The sequence below is a fragment of the Gouania willdenowi genome, chromosome 1 (genome assembly GCF_900634775.1).
Source record: "Gouania willdenowi chromosome 1, fGouWil2.1, whole genome shotgun sequence".
Classification (NCBI taxonomy): domain Eukaryota; kingdom Metazoa; phylum Chordata; class Actinopteri; order Blenniiformes; family Gobiesocidae; genus Gouania; species Gouania willdenowi.
This window is the reverse complement of record NC_041044.1, coordinates 31,517,759-31,538,206: the sequence shown is the minus strand read 5'-3', so window position 1 is coordinate 31,538,206 and position 20,448 is coordinate 31,517,759. Positions and strand designations below refer to the sequence as shown.

The window sequence follows — 20,448 nt, the reverse complement described above, 5'->3', positions numbered from 1 at the left end:
CCCTGAAAAAGTTTGTGCATTTGTGTGTAAGCGTGTATTAGCTGCATTTGAAAGGACGGAGCGTGTGCATTCTTGAGCACCAACGAACACCTTCACAGGTTCATCAGATATACGCACGTTCCAGTTACATCTGCCAGCCTCAGGTAAAGTATTTTCAGATGAGATGCCTAATTAATAACTTTTTTTTTGTAATTCCCTTAAGGAATAAACTCAATTCTTTGTGTTTTTATCATCCCATGTGTATGTTCTTGCATGTTTGATTATGGAGTTATTTCTTGTTTGCTACTCAAAACTTTAATGGTGAATAAAAACTGCACCATCTTCTGTGAAAAATGGCTCATTTTCCGCATCTGTATGTCACAATATTTTCATATTTAGTGAAATTTTCTTTTTAGATTTTTACAATTCCACTTTAGAATGGACTCACGTTAATCTTAGTCCTAAAAGAGCAGATGAAGCAGCTATACGGACAAAGAAAGCTCATGTTCAAGGTCTACATGTGCTTCCTAAAAATATTTTAGATTGTCGAGGTGAAGGGTGATGGATTTTAGAGAAGATGGGTTATTATGACTGTAAGAGACCAAATACGTAAAAAAAAATCTGCAAGGACATTTGTGACGCCTGTCTGGAGAAGCTGTTGTACTTTAACTAAACCAATGAAAGATTGGGAAGAAATCATTAGTATAAGGTATATGTACCAAGGACAAAATGTGTGAAACAGCATAGTGTGTAAAATAAATCAATAAGTGTAATTTGTAACTTGATAAAATACTTCACGTTCTTATATTTTTGGTTTGTTTTCATGCAGGGGGTGCTCCTGTCTGCATCTATTCCAGCTGAACCCTTAAGCTATTTATTCCACTGACTGACTCAGTGAGGCCTGTTTTGTTTTCATCCACACAGACAATAAGTCTGTTGACTTAGTCCACTTTTTCCAGTCTGGTAGCTGCTGATGTTGACTTTAGCTCTGAATGTGACTCTGGGGAGAGGGATGTGACTCTCAGTTCCGTAACCGTGACAACAGAAGAGGATGGTCCCATCCCATAGCCCTGCTTGGAGACCAATGCATTCATTCTCAGCTTTTATTAATTGATGTCTTTATTTCAAACTTGTACATTTATACAAAAATTAACAGTTCAGAAAACGAAACAACAAAAATGATGAATTACAACAGCAGGAATAGACCATCAACTTACATGTGCGAAAACAAAAGGAGTAGGAAGAAGTGTAAACTTATTTAATCCTACCCCTTTAATCGATGTTGCTTTTTTAAGTACAACTAATATTACAATGAATTACCCATACATCATTAAACAAACAATCTACATACTCACAAATAGTCCATAGCTAATCATCCAAACAGCAAAAAACAACAGCAAAAAACAACTTTCTGTTAGTGATCAGATTCATTCCTGTACCTTGTGAAAATAATTTCTTTATACCTGTTTTTAAACTGATTTATGTCTGAACACTGTGGAACAGAATGAGTGTGGAGCTAAAACAATTTTATTCCACAAATTGACAAACAAAAACTTTTCAAAGTTGTTCGGACCCTTAAAACCTTTACATTTAACTTTCCCCTTAATTTTTGTTTTCTGTTGGTGGGCCAAGTCTGTAAAAAAAAACCCCCATACAGATATATACCCCATCATGTATCACATACAGTCATTGCTCATCTATTCACAGTGTAACTGTTCATTGTATTACAGGTATGAGGGTCTGCTTGGTTTACCTTTGCGTACTAGCGGCAACATTTGCCTCATTTGTGAGTAACAACACTATGTTCATCACAAACACCAATAAAATGACAAATATATTTTTGCATTTGCATCAAAACAATGCCCTTTGTGTTCAACAGGTAAACAGTAAAGCTCATATAAAACATCATGGATTGCATAAGGCTACAGCCGAAGAAAAGGTACAGCCATGCAATAAATAGCATTGAGATGGAAGTTGATTCCCATTAATAAAATTGTCATACAATACATTTTTCTCTTATTGTAGGATCTGACCAAAGAGGAGGTCAACAAGCCAGATATTTCTCCCACTTTAATGACATTTGAAGATAACAGCCAGGAGCCGGAGGACGAAGAACTGAGCTCTGAAGGCAACATTGATGCCAATCAAGAAGGTGGAGACTTGGCCCAAACTGAAAAAAACACTGCTGTTCTATTGAGTGAGAGGGAACTCGTAGATCTATTGAAAAGTGATGCTAAGGATGACCAAGAAGAAGAAGTAGAAGAGGAGGAAGAAGAAGAAGAAGAGGAAGAAAAGGAGAAGGTCAACCAAAGTAAAGTGGAGTCCATTAAAGATGTGGAGATTCCTCAAGACAAGATTGATAATGAAGGAAAAGAGAGAAATGAGAGGGAGGAAATGCCAACAGATGAAAATGAGCAGATGGGAATGATTGTAGAATCAGACGACAGCATAGAGTCAGAGATCCCAGTAAATCTTGACGACACCACTGACAAAATTCCCAAAGCTGGAATGGCTGTTTCAGCTAAAGTCCAAACTCAGTCTGATGGTGAATCAGTCGATTCCATAGTCATCAGTGAGGAGAAACCAGCAAGTATTTCTCATGGTTATGAGCAAAACATGCAAAACATGGAAGCTGCAGACAGCGAGAAAGAATTGGATCTGGACAACGACAAAACACTGAAGGTCAAACTGCGAAAAACTAGTGAGGATAAGACAGATGATGAAGCAAACCTGGACCATCTGGAAACAAAGAGCAGCATAGATCATGACACACAGTCGTCTGAGAAAGAGGAAGAAATGAGTAAAAATGAGAGCGGAAGTCACATCAAGAGAAAAACGAGGAAGCAAAAGAAAAACCATAGAACCAGGAAGCACTCTCCTCAGAAGGACGAAGCACATCCTGAACCTTCACAGAAAAACCAGAAGCCAAAGGAGTCTGAGGGCAACACTGACAGCTTACCTCAGAAAGCAAAAAGGAGAAGGGCAGGAAAATGGGTAATGCTTATATTTTGATAATTCTTTCTCTTCCAATGAAAGGTAAATCACATCACCAATAAACTCTTCTTTCAACTTCCAGAAGATTTCAGTATCTTAACAGATTACACAAAGCTGTTGTCCAAATTTATTGACAGTGAAGGAAAATGTTCCCTCAACTCTTCCAACTGTGTGCTGTGAGTTAAAGAAAACTTCCCAAAATCCCTTTGTAATCATGACCAATCAATATTAGAAGAATGTGTTTTCAGCCCCAGAGTGACCACTAAACCTGCAGTCAGTGTTGTGAAGTAAAATGGCCAACAAGGGATTTAAAAAGCTGACAAAGCCAGTCAGATACCTAACAACATTGCTTTATTTTTCATATTTTTCCAGGGTCCTCTGGTTGGTGTGAATCCAGTGCAGATAAGAGCTACAGTGGATCTGTATCCCAGGTCCAGGCCCTCATATGATACAGGAGCTCACATCTCAGAAAACCCAGGTTGTTGTTTTTCTCTCTCTGTGTTTTATTAAGTTTTAAATTATCATTTACTTCCCAAGTTATATCAGAAAATGAAGATATTAGGATTATTTTTGTATTCAAACCAAACAAGGTATCTTAACCACAGATACAAGGCAGAGTTTAGATGACCTCACTTATTTGATGCGTAGGTGCTTTATGCGACAATATTTCTTAGACTTGACTTTTGCCTCTGGTTAATTAATGGTTTGTTATTAGGCTTTACAAGCTAACAACTTTAGATAATCTAAATGCAAAGCAATAAAAAAAAAAATATATTAAAAAAATAGCAAATCTCCAAATCCATGACTCTGGACTATAGCTGGAGAAAGTTTCCCAGCACTTTCCCAACTGTCCACAGAATCTGCTGACAGCTTCATTTGGTTCAAACTTCTACATGACTTGTGCTGTTCCACCAAAACAGAGCTCTGAGGTATTAGGGGAAGAATAATACAACTCAAAGTTGGTTTAATCACTGTAAAAACTCCAGTGACAGAGGAATTTAGAGGATCACTGGAAGCGCCTGTATCATCAGCTCATTGATTCCTACAGTTATAAAACACATCAAACCTTATAAATATGATGTTATTTTTTTTAAATGGCTTTTGAAGAAAATTTGCAATGTTCTTCTCACTTTAGATCCATGCGATAACTTCCGTTGCAAGCGTGGAAAAACATGCAAACTGAATGAAAAAGACAAGCCGAGCTGTGTGTGTCAACAGGCGACAGAATGTCCTCCCAGTGTCAACGACTTTGATCATGTGAGTGCACAACACAACCTGTGCTAATGAAAGAGTTGGAATGCTTATCTTCTACCTGCTTTCATGTATTACTATTCTTTGCTTTCTTTGTAGGTTTGTGGAACAGACAACAGAACATATGACACCTCCTGTGAACTGTTTGCCACTAAATGCAATCTGGAGGGCACTAAGAAAGGACACAGACTTCACCTGGACTACACCGGCTCATGCAAACGTAAAAGTTCTCCACTGTATAAAACTAAACATTTATTTATGTGAATGCAATGAATGCTTGACCTGCACTTGCTTTTTAGTGATACCTCAATGTGTGGATACTGAGCTCGTCCAGTTTCCTCTGAGAATGAGAGACTGGTTGAAAAATGTACTCCTGCAGCTCTATGAGCACGACTCTGTCACTCCTGGCTTCCTTACTCCCAAACAGCGTTTCAGGGTAAGACATATTTTAAATTGTTATGAAAAAGTATTTTCAGGATATAGCTTTTGACCAACTTGTTTATGATAGTTTTCGGCACCAGTTTACATTATTTAAAATGCTCCTGTTGTTATCTGACATGGGTTAACCTTAATGATGTCTAAACTCAAGCTGTGGAAATAAATTGAAGGAAATGAGACAGGGTGAATTCATTTTTCTTTATATCGACCTCAACACAGAGTGCACTTTGTTTTTTTTGACAAAAGGCTCACATTTTCATTAGCATGCAAGTCTGTAAAGAAGAGATCATCAACTTAAATTGCCCAAGGGCCAAAAATAGGGGACGGGACTCGGAAAAGCAACCTGCTTCTCTCGTCTCCTTTTTCGGCATGGACAAAAAAAAAAAAAAAAAAAAAGAGAAAAAGAAAACTTCTGTGAATGCAACCATGTCGGAAATAAACTGAATAAATAAATAAAATAAATAAAATAGGTGCCCAAAGGTTTCGGTAACACTTTACTTGAAGTTTTATACATAAGGCTGACATTATGCTGTCATTATTATGACATGATACCTGACATTAGCATGAACAAGGTGTCATGAAGGCTATCATTAAGTGTCATTAGTTACCCTAACCCTACTTAATCCCTCTAGATCCCTCCACCTAACCCAAAAATGCCAACATAGCTCCAAAGGTATCATTCTTTAGCGAACAACACTTAATGACATCCCTCATGACACCTTATTCATGCTAATGACATATAATGACAGTGTATGTCAGCCTTATGTATAAAACTTCAAATAAAGTGTGACCAAGGTTTTCAATACTACTACAAATACTGTTTCAAAAAAGCACTGTGTTGTTACAAACTGTAGAATTTCACAATTTCATTTAGCATTCGTTTTTATCCAAAGTGACGTATAACACAAATAGTTTTACATGGTGTTGAAGATAGATGCAACAATTGAATCTTTTTTCAGGTAAAGAAAATCTTTGACAGTGAGCGGCGTCTTCAAGCTGGTGATCACTCCGTTGAGCTGCTTGCTCAGGACTTTGAGAAGAACTACAACATGTACATCTATCCAGTGCACTGGCAGTTTGCACAGCTGGACCAGCATCCTTCAGACAGGTAATATTGAACCATTTGTTTTAGGCAAACTGTACAGAAATCATTGAAAAATCCCACAACAACCTTCTTGCTGAAGGAGAGGTGATATTTTACCAGTGAAATAATTCTACGTCTTTTAACGGGTCAAACTATAGCACCATGACAGGATCTTTGTGAGTGCTCACAGCAATCAAAATGTCCTTTATGTTTATTCTGTGCAGGTATCTAGCCCACTCAGAGCTGGCCCCGCTCAGGGTCCCTCTGGTGCCAATGGAGCACTGCACCTCTCGCTTCTTCCAGGAATGCGATGCCGACAAAGACAAACAGGTTTCTTTTAAAGAGTGGACAACCTGTTTCGGAATCAAGAATGGTGAGAAGAAGAAGATGCATTGTAGAATACCATATTCATGGGCTTGCGTTAATATTCCCCTCACAGATTTGACTGAAAAATGTTTTTTCTTTCGTGTGCCTACAGAGGATATGGATGAAAACTTGCTTTTCTGATCTCAAGATCATCCATTGAAGCTCCAGGAAGCAGGAACTTGAAAAGGAAGTTTCCAACAGCTCCTCGTGCTTTGTTATAATCTACGCAGACAAATACAGACAATAGAAAGTCTTTCTTTTAGCAGAAGTGCTGGTAATAATTCATTTGCGACGAGTCACAGGAACATAATCTCTTCCCTGTAATTTAGACTTTAATGTTTGAATCTATAAAAATCAATGTTTTCTTTAGTAGCATTTATCTTATGTCTTGTTTTATACATATTCTCAAACACAGGGGGGGGTTACAGCTTTTTATATACAAGAAGGTACCATACAGTTCACAGTCCTATCCTTACAATAATGATTTGAATGCAGAGATGCTTCAAAGATAATAACTGAGTAGATGATTTTGAATGCTTATTTGTTAATCGTAAATGTAAATCAGTATTCATGTTGCGTTTTGTGTTAGCATGTGTTGTTTTTCTTTTGATGACTTGCTTTTTTTTTTATGACTGATTAAAGTTTTTTTTTTTTTTTTTACCAGCCAAGATATTGTCATTTTTTGTCCCTTTTTACTTGTAAATAAGAGTCTGTCCTTTTATTTAGAAAGAAATTACACTAATCAGCTACAAAATAATGAAAGCTTGCTCAATATTTTATTAGTCTCCTCTTGCTGCTAAAGAAGCCCATAGGTTTGGACTCCATTCTACAGCTGTAATATGTTAGTGCAGTGGTTCCCAATCCCAACCCTTTTGACCACATTTTGATTTCACAGATTTCTGGCAACCACAAATAATTTTTAATTTTTTTTGTTGTAGTTTCTGGAATTATAATTATAATCATGTTTTTTATACTGTGTTACAAATGCGAAGTATTCATATATTCCATATTATATACTGCATTGCATTTGAACTATATCTATATTTGAGAAAGTCAAAGTGTAGAATAGTGGTTTAAGATTTTAATTTGAAAAATAATCAAAATTTTTACAGTTTTTTACTGAAAATAATTCATTTCATTGTGTCATTGCACTCTGACGTGTGTGTGTGTATTTATTTATTTCATTTGAATTAGGACAATGCATATTCATCAACATGTCAGCATAGAGCAACAACGTAAATATGCCGGAGTTGATTTTCATCCTTTGTCCTAAGGCACGTTAGTATAGTATACATTCAACAAGACACGATACAAAGAATACATAAATCACAGGACATTACACATTACAAGTAGACCATAGACAAGTTACATATAGGTTAAAATTAAGACTTTGAGTCCCAAGGTAAAAAGTGAATAATCTGTGAGTGCATGTCTGGTTAGTTTTCAACCATTGTTTCAGCCAACACGGTGCCTGTTCGACCGCAAACTTTGCCAACGGCTTCCAAATACCCTGAGTGTGTGCATCCGTTATTTTGGAGAAATTTGGTCATTTCCAAATGTGTTTATTTTCATTTTATTTCACCTAGACCAGGGGTCTGCAACCTGCGGCTCTGGAGCCTCATGTGGCTCTTTGGGTCCTTTGCCATGGCTCCATATAGCTTTAAAAAAATACTGAAATAAAGAGTTATTTTCTTACAGAGGCTATTAATGATTAATGACAAATAAAATCATATAAAAATTTGTTAACTTAAAAATAAATCACACTGTGTACCTTCCTACTTCATCTGCTGCAACATCTACAGACCATCAACTTTCCTGCACCTCTGGTTAACCTTAAGTTTTAAATCCCTGGTAAGATAACTAAACCAACAAAAACACTATTCTGGAAGAAAACAGAGATTTTAATTGTGTGGGAACAGATTTTTTTTAACTACCAATGTGCAGGTTAAATATACATGCTTTATGTGTGGCAAGAAATTAGCAATTAGCATGTGTTGATCACATGATCATGCATTAATACATTAAATACATTAACATAAAAAATATTATTTATATAAATTGTGTTCATGTAAACTGAAATGGGTAAGAATTTGAAGATGCAAGACACGGTTTTGTTGTTATTTTTTTTATGTCAATTCATTTTATTTTATTTTAAACTGTTTTTAAGTTGCCATTTACTTGATCAAATCAAATTAAATCAAACATTATTCTATATAATTTTAATTGTATAGAATTTAATACACTGTATTGTATACATTGAGGCGGTATTTTTCCGGCTCCAGGAGGACTTTATTCGGGGTGAGATGAAGTTAAATGGCTCCTTTGAGAGTAAAGGTTGCAGACCCCTGACCTAGACGTTAAGACGGGACCCGGAAGTTAAGACGGAACCCGGAAGTTAAGACGGAACCCGGAAATTATTGACGGGCGGCAATGGCCGCGGCTGTGTTGAAAGTTGCACATTTCTCTGCGGATACTGCATTATAAACGTTGATATTTTCACCACGTGCTATATAACCAAAATGCGCACCTTGGATGTACATGTTAAATGCACACAGAGCTGTTTAGAGAGAGTTCCTGAAAGTTTCAAATAGTTCCAGCGGGTCTGTTATTTTTTTTTCTCTTTACACGCATTTCAACAATCTGTGACGGAGAATGTGCTGATGCGCGTGCGTGTGTGAGAGAGATGAGTCCCACATGTCAACGCAGGTAGCGAGACACACACACACACACACACACACACACACACTATTTATAATAAAAATATTCTAAATGTGTCAAATAAAACAAAAAACTAAACGATATTTATAAAAAAAAAGTACACAAAACTATAACAGAAAAGCACAAAAATATACTAAAAGGCTCCAAAAACACAAAGTGACTCCACAAAACATACATTACAGAAAAATATACCAAACGACAACAATAATTTGAAAATGACTCAAAATACACAAAACTACATATTTATACAAAAAATACACAAAATGACAACAGAAATGCACAAAAATGCACCAAAAAAGATACAAAAATACACAAAATCACTCCAGAATCACACTACAATGGCAACAAAAAACAATTATACAAAAAATGCACAAAAAGAAAACAGAAAGATACAAAAATACACATAATGACTACAAAAAACATACATTACAGAAAAATACACCAAACGAAAAAATATATAAAATTGACTTAAAAAAAAAAAAAGAACAAGCGCATTTATCGTGTGCATGTCCCATGAAATTAAACCAGGGAAATTGCACACGCTATTGTACTTTGTACCTGCAAATAAACCCCTTTATAACACCACAGAGTACATAATATGTACACCTCTTTGTACATCCAACCTTCAAACACATACTCATTTGGCCATAATTGACAACTGTACTTAAGCTCCCACTATATGAATACATAGTTCCAATGAGCACTGTACTAGTAGAACAATAAAGCAATTTGAGTTGAAAAAGAAATGGTGGAATCCATGAACAATACTGTTCATTTGATGCTCATGAAGGTCTGGTATCACAGTGTGTTCCAACACTGCTTTTATGCAGACAGAGGAGGTTGTAAGTAACCAAGAAAAGTTGGAACACCTGTCGGAATTAGTAGCGTCAGCTTTCAAGGCTGATTCAACCTTCATTGCTGAAGAACTGCTTTAAATTATTAACCCAATTTGTGTTCCCTTAAAAAGGCCCCTGAATTGTACATTATTTTTCAGTTTTGGGTAACCATTTTTTTTTTTTTTAAGCTTTGGCTGTTACTGTGTTCAGTACTTACCTTTGTACTATTTTAAGCTATTCATTGGATTAGCATGACTTGAATTGCAATAAATAACTGGAAAAATTAGGGTGTTCTAAAACTTTGATCTGGTAGTGTATATATATCAGTAGTTTTTTTTTTTTTAAATTAATTGCTAGGCTTTTCAATTAACCCCATTTAAATTCCAGGCGACCCCAAGGTTGAAAAACCCTGAATGCCTTTACCTTTGTGCCAGAGGCAGAAATGTGTAAAATGACCATATGGAAGTATCATTGATTTTAAGTGTAAAACAATGCTGGTGTAGCTGATACGTGTCAAGCAACATTGACAACATTTACACCTGCACCTAATATTTTTTCAGACAGCTTTTCCAACATGGCCTTCATCTACATCCAATATCCACCTTCTGCATCACTTTGTTTAAAAGGTTACCATTGTAAGCACTTTTGGCAAAGCTCTCTGAGTAGTTTCAGACTATCCAGACACCTTTTTTCTTTTTTTAACAAACTTAATCACAGCTACCTTAGCTCTTTTATTGTTTAAAAACATAAGAGCAGTAATAACCAGTGCAGAGGTGGACAGCTCTGCTAGATTGAAACACAATATTTACAATTCGACCAACATTACCCTAACTGAATTCCTACACATGGGTGTGCTTCATTACATAAACTTTGAGGAACTGAATGATAACACCCTGTATGTTATTTACTTTCCAGCAATCAATGTTTTTCAGTCATAATGTTTTTGGCTGTTGAGTGTTTTCTCTAACTATGAAGAAATGCAAGTCACTGCTGCCTGGTTTTGGTTTGCCACTTAATCCCAAATAATGATCCTGTGTAAAGCAGCAAAACAAAAATAGCCTGAGCCTGGTCATGGTAATTGTAACCTGTTGTTTTGAGGTCGGAGCTCTCATCTCTGATTGGACTGTTTGTGGTCAGTAACCTATCAGCTTTTTCTCTATATAAAGGTTGAAAGGAAAAGGTAGAGCACACACTGTCTGCTGTTATCGAGACTATAAACATGTTCTGCATGCTTTGGGTTATCTTTCAAACCCTGGCGGTGGTGGTGGAAGGAGGTGTATCTTCAGGGAGTGTTGAGGCTCTTGTCAATGGGGGAGTAAATGGTAACAGAGCAGCAGCTGGAAACAATGCCATAGCCGGTGCGCAGAATGGAGTGCCACTCAATGGTGAGGCAATAGTTGGCCGGTTGGTCCAGGTCGGTGGTTCTTATTTCATCCAGCCAATTGGGAACCCTGTGGGTCAGGCTGCTCTGCAACAACTACAACAACTGATCCCCATCACCACGCTCCAACAAGGTGGAGCTGCAACTGCAGGGCAGGGAAATGGAAATCTGCAAGCGCAGCTGGCCCAGCAAGCTGGAGGGAATCCAGCGACCCTGTTTGCAGTGTTACCCCAAGGAAACAACGGGGCAACACCTCAGCTCTTCACGATGACACAAAGACAACTGCAGATGGTCCCTGCGCTCAGTAACCAGGGAAGGGCCGGCGGTGTTGGTGCCAGGTTTCTGCGTTCGTTGGCAGCACAACCAAGAGGGACAGAGACTCCAGTGCTGACGCCAATGGGAGCCGAAGAAGAGGAAGAGGAAGAGGAAGAGGAGGAGTACTCGGGAGATTTGACCGAGGATAACCAAGAGAACTAATACCATGCAGCACTCACAGCTGTTACATGCAGTCCTACTGAATACAGACTCCTGATGTTTATTAGCCAATGTGAAATGATAAATAAAACAATGATTGAAGTTCAAACTATATTGTTTTGCTTTTATAAGAGTATTTGAATAAAATGACTAAAATACAAGGTGAAGCACCCCTTATACAAGTTCTACAAAGACATCATGAAAAAACAAAAAGTGCTTATTTCAAGTCTAAATAAATGTAATATATATAGTTAATATATAATACTTAAAATTGGGTAATGTATTAAGAATTTTGTACATTATATATATATATATTTACAAAAATAAACTTTAAACAAGAAGAATTGAGCTCCCAATCTGAGCTGGGTGACAGTGTGTAATTAGGGTAAATCTTCCGGCTAGACCTCCATACAGGGTGTTTAACTGGTCTGCCCAGTCAGCAACATGAAATCCATCCTCAGTATGTGACAATAAAACCAGCCAACCACTCTGAGTATGTGGGTATGCGTTGCTTGAAAACATGTTGGGGAACATTTGTTAAGGAAACATAACATGCTTCTTCTCTCCATCTCTCAGTAACTAAAGATCTTAGTACCGTATTTTTCGGACTATAAGGTGCACCGGATTATAAGGCGCACAATACGGTATAAGAATGTTTCTTTCTTCAGTTCCACACACTTGTAATCCTCCTGCCTGATTCGTGTTTTTTTAATGTTCATAACTACAAACCTTGCTCTTTTGAATTAACATTAAATTGCTCGGTGCTTTTTCTACTTCATTGTTTCACAACAGCTTTTGCTAGCTAGATAAAAAGGGGAACTACTTCACATTAGGAACACAAATCAAGTATACAGATTAAAGTTATTTGTTCATCATGGAACAGTGTAGGGGTATGGCTGAACAATATATCAAGATTCAAGATACAGTATATTGAGTTTTTTATTTTGGCAATATAGAAAATGACAACATCGCCTATATTGATGTGTTTTTTAAATATATATATATAGCTTTTTTTGGAATAATAATACTCATTTTAGGAGTCGTTGCTTTCACTACTCACACAGTTAGATGGCTTGCTGAGTGCGTCCTAACCCAGGCCTACTCCTAAACAAGCCACACAACAGAACTCACTCACACGTGCTGTCCCTTAAAGGAGAAAAAGCCAAAAGTGGCACACTTTTGCAGCTGTTTGTTAATAATTGTGCCTGTTTTTGCATCAGCAAATTCAACCCAGAATTGTCTTTCTGGTAAGATTTAATTTGAATTTAAAAAAAAATAAATCGAGATTTATATTACATGTCACTTTTTTGAAAATATCTAAATATGAGTTTTGGTCCTTATCCCGATATAGAGGTATGCTGAAGCTAAACTAGACTAGATTCCGAAGGTCTATGCTGAGTTTGCATGTTTTTCTTGTGCCTTACTTTCTCCCAAATATCAAGAACTTGTACATTAGTCTGTTTGGAGTCTCTATATTGCCTTTAGAAGTGACAGACTGGTGTCCTGTCCAGTGTGAACCACTGCCTTAAAAAAGAGGGAGTTTTTTCTTCCCATTGTCGCTAAATGGTTGTTCATGTGGATCTTGTTGGGTTCTTTCTTTCTTACGATGGACTTTATATTTTGTTCAGCGCTTTGAGATGAATTTGTTGTATTTTGCACTATATAAATAAAGCTTAATTGAATTAAATCAGAAAGAATCAGAAAGTATTTCATTCACCAGGTACAGTTAAAAAACAGCACAAGGAATTTAACTTGGCAGTTGGTGCGAAGAACGTGCACACCAACACACAGAGGCAGCCATCTGCGGCGCCATCATGTGTAGATGAGAAATAGGAAAACAGGAGGAAAGGAGATGGGAAAATGGCAGATCCTAAACTATTTCCCCTTAGGAAAGCATAGTGTAGGACTAAGAAAAAACTCCTCAGCACATAAGCCCACAATTACAACAAAAAGCTGCAGTATGTAAGTTTTTTTTTGGCGTAATTTGGTAAAAAATCCATAATCATCTTTGAGCATTGTGAGTTAGAGACAAATACTCTAAGTGCAGGAATGAGCAAGTATGCAACATGAATGGATGAATTGATGAAACAGTTATTCACATTTTGGCATCAATAATAGAGTTCCCTGTTTTTTTGATGGCTAAGGAAAGCCCATGCCATTGGGAAAATGTCCCCAGGTCCACATTGGGAGTCAAAACCAGGTGCATGTTGCTGTGTAGCAGAAATGTTAACCACTTTACCAATGGGCTTGTCTGTGTCTTCGCAAAGTCTCTACAGTGATGTCACTTGTTTGCAGCCCTTAACCACAATCCACAAAGATTCAGATGCTTTACACTACTTTTGAGTCAGAAGCCTTCGGAAAGCTTCAAAAATCATCCACTCAAAGCTAACCAAAAGCAACGGTCAGTCTCCCTCAAAAACAATGTCACATGGCTGATGAGTGTTTTTAAAGTTTTAAGCTCACTGCTTAACTTTTCTTTAAAACTGATATTTAGAAAAATGAACCTGTCATGTCCCACATACCGATGACACACAGGTGATGAACACGCACGGCCAGGTCTTTCTCCTTCTCTAATTGGCTCTGAATAATCTATTTGACCGATAAAAAGGTGCTCAAACTAGCAAGAGTGACTCTTGATCTTTGCTTGGTACAGGTCGTTTGAATTGACAGCAAAACGTCAAGGTTTTGTCTATTCCTGCATTGGCAAAATGAAGGTTTTTCTTCTTGTAGCAATTGTGGCTTTAACTTACAGCAATGTGAGTACCTGTCCCTTAATAGCCCATCCAACTGTCCATTCATCAATTGTAACATTTTTCTCCTTGTTCATTTTTCAGGTTGCTGCAGGAAAGGTAATGATTGATCCTTTTCATATTTATCCATGTTAACTACAATTATCTGTATTCTACCTTGTTCAATAAAAAAAATCTAATTTGATGACTATGCAGACAAAGAGATTGCTGGCGGCTATAAATGCAGGAGTTTTACCAGGCATTAATGGAGCAGTCTTGCCAGGCATTAATGGAGGACTGTTGCCAGGAGTTAATGGAGGACTGTTGCCAGGTGTTAATGGAGGACTGTTGCCAGGCATTAATGGAGGACTGTTGCCAGGAGTTAATGGAGGACTGTTGCCAGTTATGAATGGAGGACTTGGAAATGGCGTAAACCCCGGGCTCATCGCTGGAAGGCTGAACCCACCTATGGTAGCTGGTGGTGGGGCAGGTTTTATGGGACAGCCCCAGTTTGCTCAGGTCAGTTATCTTTTAATTAATTCATAAATTAATTAAGGAAATGGGTCACATCATTTACAATCTGCCTTAAATCGAGATCTCATGCTTCTTCACCTCAGTTTGTTCCTGCTGCTCAAGCCTTTGCACCTCGTCCACAAATCCCCAATCCGTATTCTTTCCCAGCATTCAACGTGGTAAGTGTTGCACATAATTAAACACTATAAAACAGGATAACTGTGACTGATTTCTTTTGTTGTTTCAATACAAGCCACTTTTCAATGGAGTTCCTCAGATGGGCCCTATGAATCCAGCTCAGCAGCCTTTGATGGTAAACACTCCTTCTGTCTGTTACAGTTTCTGACTCGTAGTCACTGAATATCATTATTTTGCTGTTATTTAGGGATTTGTTGGTGGTGCTGTGCCACAGCAGCTTCCCCCTCAGCCTGATGTTGTTCAAAGATTCAGGGTAAAATGAACAACTCGTGCATGTTTACAGACTGAATACATGAGGAATGCAAATTGTATCAGTTAAACATTACTTTGTCTTTGCAGCGTGACACAAGGATGTCAGAGAACGCCCTGAAGAGTAACGTGGATACCCAGGTGAGATTTTACAAATGTCTTTAATTTTATACCATGTTTTTCTAATCTTAATCACAATCTTTATCTAGTCCAGTTCACCTCACAAACGTAGCATAGGAAATAAACTGTCTTACATTGATGATTGTTTTCATCTGGCTTTTTTTAGATGTTGCTTTGGAAACACATGTCATTTATTCACTCAACTTTCTTTAACTTTTCTAACAGATCCCTTCTCCAAATGGACCGATGACAACACCTCCACCACTTCCTTGTGTTACTCATCAGGACAATAATCAAGTTTAAAGTGCCTTGATTATTTTTACAACAGCACAATCACTTAAATGCTGAGATAATGGAATATACATGGTTTAATTATCTACAGAGGGAAAGAAAATGTGACTCATTTTGTTTCTGATGAATAAATTTTACTTCAAATGATGGCTTGTTTTGGATGATTCCCTTCATGTGCTTTATTCATTCGTTCATTCATTCTTGAATCTTTTGTGCACAGTTTCTCATGTACACGATGAACACTATGAACATTCCACCCAACATGTTTTTTAAATGTGTGAGGAAATCAGAGAAAATACAATCTATACAGTATCAAGCGATAGGGCAGAGCGGGTGGAGAGAGAGTGCTAAACTCAGGACAACAATTAAGTGACAGCAAGCTGTTAAATGTGTAAACACTCATTGAAATACAGTCATTGAAGCACAAAACATATATGCAAGCATATGAATAATAATAAAAGTTAAAAAAAAGACAGCTGCAGAAATAGAGAAATCCACTTTCCTGATCATTTTGTGCGTATTATTTTAAAAATAATAATAAATAAAAAACTGCAAAAACACAAATCTAGATAAGACAACATACGATAAAGTGTTATTACTGTTCTTTGTTCAGATTTTTAAATATAAAGAAATAAATAAATTAAAAGCATTTGTTAGTGCAACCAGTACCTGTTCCCACCTCTAGGGGGCGGGGGACTCATCCAAAATTATTCAATCATAAAAAGTTTAGTCCAACCAAAAATAAATATTTCCAATCAAAGCAAAAAAGTGTTAAAATGAAAGAAAATATTTGAGACCCAAATAATTGCATTTGAACACTTTTTTCTTTGATTGAAAAAGTATTATTTTTAATTAAATAATAAAGACTCAAATCTACCACCATAGAGCTGTACATTTTGTATTCATGAACATAAAACAGAGTAAAAGTCCTAGCGTTTCAAAAGATGATATTTGTTTTTATGTTGTTTTCTCTGTGTGCAAACTGGAATAAACCAGTGTCCATCAGTGCATTAATCTATTGTCTTTTCATCCATGAAAACAAGATGAACAAACAACAAAACACAGAAAACTAATGTTCCTAGCAGACTCAGGGCAACCATGCATGTTCTAGATTGAATCAGTTACTTTAATACTTTTGCTCATTACAGTATGCAGCAGGTAACAAAATATACTTGCTTTATCTGTTTGAAACCTGGACTGACCTAACTCACCTAAAAATACACACATTCTGGATTATTTATTTGCACTCACTGCAGTGAGATGCTAATTTTATTATTATTATTATTATTATTATTATTATTATTTTATTTTATTTTATTTTTTACTCAAGTTTATGAGACTAATAACTAAGGTGAATAAGAAAAAAAAAAACACAATTTATCATTGTAATCATTAAAAGGTTGAAAGAACTTAATAATTAATTAAAGATAATTAATTGCTCAAATTATTCCACAACATTTCCCTAAATTAAATGAAAAAAATTGTCAAAAATATAAAGGAAATTTAAGCGAAATTCCTGCAGTAACTGATGTCTTTCATTGCTTGGATATTCCCGGGGGCCTTACGTACTTCACACATCATTTATACTGTACGTGGAAGTGCAAACTAGGGCACATTATATTGTGTAGTGCTTGTTTTCTTTGCCTATAATCTGTGGCCCCGCTTGAGATTGAACTGGTCCTTGAAATAAAATTATTTCAAAAGTGGAATATTTGGATAACCAGTCGATTAAAGCAAAGCTATCTTTTTCGTGATCATCATAGATTACTTATCTAGTGTAAATATCACTTTGTCTTTTAAGCACACACAGGTTACCAGCCATTTAAGTCATCGAATTGCAAGAAAACACCCAAACATATTTACAAGGAGAAGACAATGCATAACTGTAAATAAATATCCTTTATTCTGATATTTACCATAGCATTAGAAGTGAGTGGAAAATAGCTGATCAGATGTCTGATTTGGATGAACGACCTGTGACAAATGTCTGATTATACCCTTCAGAAATCCTCTCGCTCTGATCATTTATAATTATATGCTGAAGTGTAGGGTGTGAACTGAAGAGTTAAGTATTCTCGCATATCCAAGTCAGACGGCTAAAACCAGGCGACTCTTTAGCTTGTTTGTTGATCAACACACGTTCAGATCGAGTTTATTCTGAAAGGTGTTAAGAAATTTGGCCCAAGATCATGTCATGGTGTTCAGACATGACTTATACCTAATGATATAGTGAGCAGGCCTGTGTTGTAAGAGTCTGAGTCTGATAATATGAGGAACGTCTGTCCCACTGACCGCACGTTGTCTGGACAGGCTGGTGGTGGAATACAGTTCGTATGCCGAGAGTTTAAAAGGGATGTGAACCGAGTGAGGAGACACAACCAGAGAAATGGTAAGATGAGGATTTTTTGCGTTTTTTGTTCAGATATGTGTGATTTTAGCAATTGTTAAAATGTACATTTGTATTTCTTACCACCTACAGGACATGATGAAGCTGCAAACTGCCTTTTTGTTGCTTTGTCTATTTAAGACAAGCTGTGCTTTACCGGTGGGTTACATATTATTGATCTTTTAATATTTAGCTTCTTAATGCACTGTAATAGATTTGAAAATGAGAATTTTGTGTTCTTTTATAGGTGCAGATTGGGCTTATTGCAAGCAACAGCAATGAGGTAAAATATATTAAAGATATACAGTATGTATGAGAGGTTTGACATTTGCTTGGTTCTGAAAACAATGTTTGAACTGAAAATTGAAAATGTTAACTTGTTTGTTCAGATCCTTAGAATAAATGGATTAAGCCTTGCAACTCTTGCACAAGCACAGGTAACTGTCGGATGACTTCAGCGTTCATGTTTTTAACTTTTCAATCTGTCAATCTGATGCAACTCATCTTTTTTCTGTTATTCTTTTCCTTTTTTTTAAAAAAAAAAAAAAAAAATTATCCAGGGCTCCTCATTACTGCCGCAGTTTGTGCTACAGCAGCAGCCTGAGGTGCTGCTCACCCCACAGTTGATGAACCTGAACCCTCAGTTGGCCGGTCCGTTCGGTGCCCAGGTGCCGCAGCTGTTGTTCCCCAACCAGGGAAACCAGCAAACACCTGTGCTCATGCCCAACGCCCAACAGGAGCAGCTTGGGCCTGCAGGGAATCCCAACTCCCCTAACATTGCTCAGCAGGACCAGAATCCTATGCAGGTGCAGATGATTTTGCCCACTTTTAGCATGAATGGAGAATTCAAAGAAGCCTCACAAGCAATTATCACATGATTGAATTGTTTGTTTGTTCTAGTGAGATTCATTGTGTCTTCTTTTCGAATAGTATATGTTTAGTTGAGGTTTCGACTTTGCCAGTCTTTCATCAGAGGAGTTCTGCTGATCGCCTTTGATGGTTCTTTTGAAGTTTCACTTGACCTCAATTTAATGTACTGTTCAAAAAGAAGACAAAATGAATCTCGCTACTATTCCATGGAAGTCAAGTGAAACTTCAAAGGAACCATCAGTTGAAACATGTCAGGAGATAAAAAATAACAATAATAATAAACGAAAACCTCAACTTAACAATTGTTTATTTATGTATTTCCCCACATGCAGTTTCAGTATCCAGCTTTTGCATTTCCCCAGTTTCACAGACAGCAGGTATGGAGTCAAATTTGCAAATGTAAGAAAAAGAAAAGAATGGTGATTGATTGATTGATTGTTCACAGGGTTTCCCTTACTTTTATTCACCGTATGGCTACCCCCAGCAGAGGAACACTGCAGTGCTGCAGCCCAACATCGGGCAGCAGAGCCTTGACAGAACCACTCAGAGACCCCAGCTTCCTCTGCAGGTAGAGACCCCTAGAGCCATTGTAAAGGTCTTAGTTCAATGCATTCAGTATGTTTTAGGTTAAGTGAAAGATTGCCACAGACATTGACTAAGGGATAACAGCTTTCCTGGAGATAATGAGTGTGTGGATGTGAAGATGACAGTACAATGACAATCCAAGTATTTGTAGTGTATTGGTATTGGTAAATCCTTGTTCAGGAAAATTGTTAAACCTGCTAAAGCCATTCACAATGTCTAATTAAAGCATCATTTTTAAGTTCTCAGTTTTGTAGCTATAGTATCTAATGTATTCAGTTGTTATGTTAAAAACATGGCACTTCTGTTAATGGCTGACATGTTGTTTTTTTAAAAAAAAATAAAATATTTCAGCAGGCCTCTAAACCAAAACCAAACACAGAACAGGTGAGTGGCCTCAAATGAAATATCTACAGGAGATTATTGAGCACAACTTGTCTATTGAGTATTGATACATAACTTGTGCTAACTACTGTGACCTGTTTCAGACTTGGCCACTGGGAACTCAAAAGGAGTCCACCACTATCCCTCCTAATCCCCGTGGTGACACATCTGGTCCAGGAGTTGATGAGGTAGGTTTTTTTTTTCTTTTTTTTTTTTTTTCAAATGCACGTACATAAAAAAAAAAAAAAACATTCACACACACACACACACACAGCTTCTTCACAAATTATTTGATTCTGTCAAATTGAATTGCTTGTTTCCTTTCTAGGGTCAAGCCAACTTCCCCTTCCTGTTTGAACCTTAGACGCCATCTTGGAAAATGATGAAGACAAAAGATTTGTGTTTAAACAATGTAACCTGCAAAAACATGTTCCTTTTTGTTGTTGCTTAAGACAAAGAATTAAAATAATTAACAAAAAATAAATCTGATTTTCTTTTTTATTATTGTAAAGTCACATGGATGCTGCCACAGTTCCATAATGTGTGTATGAATTTGTTGTCTGCATCAAAGATGAGGTTGATTTTATTTCAAAATATGGTGGTTG

The 20,448-nt window shown here is 36.9% G+C and overlaps 3 protein-coding genes across 4 annotated transcripts; all 3 read left to right on the top strand.

Moving 5' to 3' along the window:
• The first annotated feature begins 1,711 nt into the window (after positions 1–1,711).
• On the top strand, positions 1,712–6,474 carry sparcl1 (SPARC-like 1). The gene is made up of 10 exons (XM_028440364.1): positions 1,712–1,765; positions 1,859–1,918; positions 2,005–2,973; positions 3,346–3,454; positions 4,109–4,230; positions 4,324–4,444; positions 4,524–4,660; positions 5,622–5,770; positions 5,971–6,119; positions 6,225–6,474. Exons 1-10 carry the CDS (start codon positions 1,712–1,714, stop codon positions 6,251–6,253), a joined length of 1,899 nt encoding a protein of 632 aa, XP_028296165.1. The 3' UTR covers positions 6,254–6,474.
• Positions 6,475–8,542: 2,068 nt separating this feature from the next.
• scpp9 (secretory calcium-binding phosphoprotein 9) lies at positions 8,543–15,768 on the top strand. Of its 2 annotated transcripts, none has more exons than XM_028453646.1 (8): positions 8,543–8,818; positions 14,356–14,370; positions 14,467–14,769; positions 14,868–14,942; positions 15,017–15,076; positions 15,149–15,214; positions 15,301–15,351; positions 15,556–15,768. In XM_028453646.1, the coding sequence occupies exons 1-8, from the start codon at positions 8,807–8,809 to the stop codon at positions 15,631–15,633; spliced, it is 660 nt and encodes a 219-aa protein (XP_028309447.1). In that variant the 5' UTR covers positions 8,543–8,806; the 3' UTR covers positions 15,634–15,768. The 2 variants fall into 2 exon arrangements, with proteins under 2 accessions (XP_028309447.1, XP_028309437.1); XM_028453636.1 differs by lacking the exon at positions 8,543–8,818 and adding an exon at positions 14,133–14,277.
• A 2,210-nt stretch (positions 15,769–17,978) lies between these two features.
• On the top strand, positions 17,979–20,327 carry odam (odontogenic, ameloblast associated). The gene is made up of 10 exons (XM_028455745.1): positions 17,979–18,010; positions 18,101–18,166; positions 18,255–18,290; positions 18,397–18,444; positions 18,568–18,813; positions 19,210–19,254; positions 19,323–19,445; positions 19,814–19,846; positions 19,948–20,031; positions 20,172–20,327. The coding sequence occupies exons 1-10, from the start codon at positions 18,008–18,010 to the stop codon at positions 20,205–20,207; spliced, it is 720 nt and encodes a 239-aa protein (XP_028311546.1). The 5' UTR covers positions 17,979–18,007; the 3' UTR covers positions 20,208–20,327.
• Positions 20,328–20,448: the final 121 nt, after the last annotated feature.